Source organism: Notothenia coriiceps, unplaced genomic scaffold, assembly GCF_000735185.1.
Source record: "Notothenia coriiceps isolate Sejong01 unplaced genomic scaffold, NC01 NC01_scaffold00038404, whole genome shotgun sequence".
NCBI lineage: Eukaryota > Metazoa > Chordata > Actinopteri > Perciformes > Nototheniidae > Notothenia > Notothenia coriiceps.
Window position 1 is genome coordinate 575 of NW_011371105.1, and position 5,825 is coordinate 6,399.

Genomic DNA, 5,825 nt, shown 5'->3' on the forward strand with positions numbered 1-5,825 from the left:
TGTTTTCATCCTTTCCACTCACCCACTGCTGGTTTACAATGCAATGTTATGTTGTGTCCCTGTCAATCAAAAGTGTCCAGAGAAAATTGCTGTTATGGTCTTGTGCTTGGGAGACGTGTGGCGCAGTGGATAGAGCCTTGGTCTTGAGGTCAGATGGTCACAGGTTCAAACTCCACTGCAGTCAGCATGTCGTTGTGTCCCTGGGCAAGACACTTCACCCCAAATTTCCACTGTGGCGATTGCCCACAGTATTGAGTAAGTAAGTTGCTTTGGATAAAAGCGTCTAACATGTAATGTGCTTATAAAATAAAAATGTACTTGCTTTTACTGTAAAGAACGAGTTATTAGCCTATACCTGTTTTCTTTCATAATCTTTATTTACTTCTCTCTGATCAGATCCCATCCAAACCAATATGTACAAATGTAATCATAGCGTTTTCATATTAAACTTAATTAAAAACCTTTTGTTGTTACTGACTTGGCCCTTGAAGTCCACTTGTTATATGTCTTTATATCTGCCATGCAATGTGTTAACAAAAATTACCATTTCAATAAGAGGTAAGGTAGGATTAAACCTTTTAAGTATTGCTTGTGTATTCATCAGCCCTTTTCTGATCAAGAATGCCAGACTTTTTCAGTTTTTCCTACTGCCCTTTCTAACTTATTTGAAGTTGATGCAGATCAGTTAAAAGGTTTTGTCAACATGCACCTTAAAGCATCTAGATTTAGCACCATTCAACTAAATACTGTGAATGTTTTGGGATGTTTTGAATCCTAACTTTAATAATATCTATTGTAAGAATGTTTTACCCAAAATGACTTTCATTGTTAATAATAAATATTCATATTAAAAGAGAACCAGGTAGGTTTAAGGGCGCTAATCTAAAGAATGATAAGATGAAGTATCAACAGTGTAAAAATGCTTCCATCCATCAGGATTCAGCTTTCAGCCTTTAGATCAGACTTTTAACGCCACAAATCAGAAAAAAATGCACTCACATTATCCAGATCACAGAGCAATAATGGTTTTATTTGGATGCAGGGGTTTTCAACATCCAGTCAGTGGTATGGTGTACATTACATCACAAGGTTTCAACCAACCAGACACTCATCAACAAACAGCATCACTAGACAAACAATTAAAGAGAAGGTAAACAGTATGACAGCAACTCACACTCTGGTCCCACAACATCAAAGTCTGCGCTCTTACTGTGATGTCCTTTTTCAATATTAATTTATTATCTTCTCACGGCAGCAGATTAACAGTGTTACCCATTTCAGCATACATTCCTTGAAAAATGTCACATGTACTGTAGGCAGAAGAACAGCGCATTAAGTGCCTTATAACCTCTGTAAAAAGAGTTACCAACAATAATGCAATGAAGGGAAGGAGCTAAATGACGAGTACGGCTCAACCACAGCACAGGCAGTTCACAGGGAAAACTAAAAAATGAGAAAATTATTCTGAGATGATTCTACTGAATTTCACCAGTAGAGCTTGTTATACAGTAGTTTCTTTAACTCTTCCTTAAAAACTGACGAGCACTTCATGAATATTACTCTTTAATTCATGAGAGGAATATCTGTACACGCTTCATTTCTTATGGTGTTTTGACAACTGAGTAGCAGTAGAAAGTAAAGATAAAAAAGCAACATCAGTTTATAATAAACATGACAACTTATAGACAACATATCACAGTAAAAAAAGTAAATATAAAAGTCCAATAAAAATTGATGTTGTGCACAAAAGGCACTCAAGAATGTGTCAAACAAGTGTCTATAAATAAAATACAAGACAGCCTAGTTAAATATAATGATGGTAATTTAACCCTTTTGAAATGGTGTGCTTTCTTTGTTTTTTAATAAACATGACTTTTGTAGTAACATCTTCTTCATAGATTTTAACAGTTACAATACTGTAACCAGGCAAACACATGAAACTATGGAAAAGATTAGTGATTGTTATATTAGCTCCAGATTAAAAGGCCCATGGAAAGTGCGTCACAAGAGGCAATACCAGCAGGAACCAGCAGAGGGTGTGAGGGCACTGTTTGAGTTTAAATGCTATATTTCCTTTTTTTTTACTGGCTGTTGGAGCTCTCTTCCCTAAAACTCAATCCCTCGACAACAAGCAAATGAGTTCAATTTACATGTACATCAGTAACACTTTAGAATATACAGACTGACTGCAGATTAATAGTGGAATCAGGGCCTTGTTTACATGCTAATGTTTAAACTGATTTTACTCAATCAAGCATTGTTCCTTTCACTATTTGGCAACTGTTTAATTAATCATTTCCAATCCCTGTTAATGTTAAGAACCATTTCTCTAAAAACAAACATCCAATATTGAGTTATTGTGTGCATCTTACCAAGGCAAGGCACCACATACAGCCATTGTTTAACTGCTGCAGAATATGAGTCAGACAGTACAGCTCAACACATGCAGCACACAGCAGACTCTTTGGGATGCGGATATTAAGGTCTCTGTCTGGACTAGAGCTGTCAGAGTGACAAGAGGTATGGTATATATAAACACTGAATTGTATCTGTTTAGTTTCCTTTCAACAAAATAAATGGTCTACAGTCAGAGCATAACTGTATTCATCAAAAAGAAGCAGAAAAAGGCAGGAAGGAAGGAATCTGATAACAGTATGTCACAACATCAATGTTGCTAGTTCCTCTTGGTGAGTATCACATTTTTTATTTAAAAGAGGAACTGTCGGAGGGTATTTTATTATGTCTATAATGAAATAATATCACCCAAATTTAATTTGAAGTGGCAACAATTCAAGATTAACAAACTGAGTGTGAAAATGGGCCAGTGTGTCTAAAGATAATAAAGAAAGAATGTACTCAGGCTTCTTGTCCGTTCAACAGCAATCCGTTTTCTACTGTACTATTCCCAAAAGCAGATAGTTCAAGGTTTATTATTTGAACTTTAAGCAGTTAAAGAGTATGTTTGTTCTTAACTGAATATGATAATATTCAGATATATGGGGTTCTTAACTCTAATTGCCATTTACAGCAAACCTTTTTTGTCTTTTTTTTGTACAAGACTGACCACTTAAAAAGAATCTAGCTATATATTATGTACAGTTTGACCACAGGTTTCCTACATTAGTTGATGTATTTGTTTTGTTAAGTCTGCCCACAGTCCAACAATACACTATATTGGAGGATGACTTGCTTTGTTAAGGTCAGATTAGTACATCTCAGGCTTCAGAGATCATATTCATGCCAGGATGCGTTTATTTTAAGCAGTGAATGCAATGATTTAGGTACAACATCTAGAGTACCCCACACCTGGCAGGTTCAAAACGTAACACTGAGAGTTCGCCATGTGTTTCTTAATCAAATATGTGTACATCTGAATTTTTCTTCTTGAGGTTTAGGTTTCAAACTAGTTTCAAACTGATTTCTTATTCTTACAATGAGGAAATAAGAAAGTCCCACATCATTACACATTTCTAAATGATGCAAGTCTTAATGTTTTGCTAATTTGACCCAAACCCAGCATGCAGAAGTATAGAATGTCTCTAAGGGGCTACTTTGCTTAACATCCACTCTATTATAGTACAAACAGAAAGCATGGGTACTTCAAGTAAGTTTGTATGTACAGCCATAAAGCATGTGACCTCAATGGTAAGCAGACATGGTATTTTAGCCTGAATGTTGACATTGTCCAGATGAGGTGCTTCATACACTTCAGAAGGAGTAAATCAAACGTCAGCTGGACAATGTGTGCTCGGTACAAAGCAATACTAAATGTTACACAAGTATTGCTTCACTTGCATCCATTTTATCTCTGAAACGAGAATATGGCCAGAGATTCTTTATTTTTAAACCGAGGTAAAACTGAATTACATGTATTCTTATAAACATTTTCTCCAGTTGGATCAAGATTCAAAGAGAATTGAGCTTTGCGCTATCACACCTCTACAGCTTCTTTCACCGCTTTATCCCCATGGCAACATATTGTAGGGTTGCTTCAAGAGCTTCCTGAATATATGAATTAAGTCAGGCGGAAAACAGAGGAAAATATCCATATCTGCTTCTCACACATCAGCACTCATTTCCATAAGCTTTTCCCACACTTCAAGCTTTACAACCTGACCACCTTGCAGATTCTACCTTTGCTACATGGTACCGGACTTATCTCCAGCATCACTGGATGTACCCACGCTAACAGCAGCTGTACTGTTACTGGGAAACATCTTCTCAGTGGGAGTCACAGCAGGGCTGCCGACCCCTGAAGAGCTGGAGCTGCTGGAGCGGTGCTGGGTGGGAGGGGGGCGCACCGGCCTCATGGGTGGGGGGCGCAGCTGAGCCCCAGCCATCCGTGCGGAGAGAGCGGGTTTGAAAGTGCTCATCATCTCGGATGTGGAGCTGCTGCTGCGGCGCATGGCTGCATCCGGGTCACGGATCATGATGGTGTGCAGAGGGCTGCCGGGCTCAGAGCTCACCGGGTTCTTCATGGGCTCCAGAGTGTCCAGCACCACATCAGGAGCCTGCTTTACCGTGTTCTGCCGCTCCAGCTCCCGGAGCTCATGAAGCGCTGTATTCATAGTCTTCTCTATGTCCTGGTAGAGGAGACGAACAGAACGATAAGTATAATAATAATAATAATAATAATAAATGATATTTATATAGCGCCTTTCAAGGGACCCAAGGTCGCTGTACATGGTGGAAAAACAAAACAAACAACAAGTCAATCAAAAGGATAAAGAAAATAAATAAATAAAGGAAGCCGGGGGACCAAGAAAGGGCTAGGGCCCGAAGGCCAGGGTGAACAGGTATACAGACACTTAAAAGGTTGGCTCCTTAATTACAGTTCAAATATGCTAAACATTAATGTTGAACATTTGATTGATTCTTGTTTTGTATCTGCTTAACTCAATTTGCATTTAAAATTTTAAAACAAGTTTTATTTTATATACTTTTTTACCATTTTGAAAAGTGATCGTGTTTCGATCTAATGTTGCAGAAATTAGCTGATGAGGAATATTTAAACCTTTCATGCTCTTTAACTTGTTATTCAGGTCCATGCCTCTGTGTCTATCTCCAGGCTGCATTGACCCTGACATTTATTCCAGGTCTGCGGCTCTCAGATTGGATCTCTCCTGGATCTATTCTACCAAACATTCTAAATCCTATTATATGCTATAATTACCAGACACTTCATATCATTACTGGACACAAAACAATTGTATCAAAAGATACTTCTGTTTGTCTGTAGGAATTTTCCCATGTCTTCTCCCTTTCCCACACTTACATCAGCCAGAGCTTCAGTCTCAAGTGATTTGTGGTCCCCGAGGCTGCTGTGGCGAGTGGCCCCAGGCACCGGTCTCAGAGGGTGGCCCTCAGGATAGGCCTTCCTTTCTGGGTAGTTGATGCTTCCTGAACTGCCAAAGGTGCCTATGCGCCTCTTTTCTGGGCTCTCAATACGCCCCTTGCTGATGGAAACCTTGTGGGGGCTGCTGGGACAGGCTGCAGCCCGTGGCGGGGTGTCGGCCCCTCTGGTTGGGCTGTGGGTCTCTGCACCACTCCGACGACGAGGGATTGCAGCTCCATCTGACCGTAGTCTTACCCTGCAGAGTGATCAGATTACAAGGTCAAACCAGAAATCTTTTCAATAGCACTCAAAAGAACGTTGGGAACAATTTTTCATTTAATTTAATCGCTTATTTGGCAGGGACAATGCACAGTAATGAACACTTAAAACATTCAAATGTGTCAAGTGTAACAGTGCCAGATTTAGCTTTGAGCTAATTTCCATCCGCAGTCCCTCACATAAAACATTTAAGAAAATTAGATTTTACAAA

The 5,825-nt window shown here is 39.1% G+C and overlaps 1 protein-coding gene across 1 annotated transcript; it reads right to left on the reverse strand.

The window, feature by feature from the left end:
• Window positions 1-1,009: 1,009 nt before the first annotated feature.
• On the reverse strand, window positions 1,010-5,593 carry LOC104968224 (SLIT-ROBO Rho GTPase-activating protein 3-like). The gene is made up of 2 exons (XM_010797804.1): window positions 5,276-5,593; window positions 1,010-4,583 (listed from the first exon to the last, which is right to left on the reverse strand). The coding sequence occupies exon 2, from the start codon at window positions 4,566-4,568 to the stop codon at window positions 4,140-4,142; it is 429 nt and encodes a 142-aa protein (XP_010796106.1). The 5' UTR covers window positions 4,569-4,583; window positions 5,276-5,593; the 3' UTR covers window positions 1,010-4,139.
• Window positions 5,594-5,825: the final 232 nt, after the last annotated feature.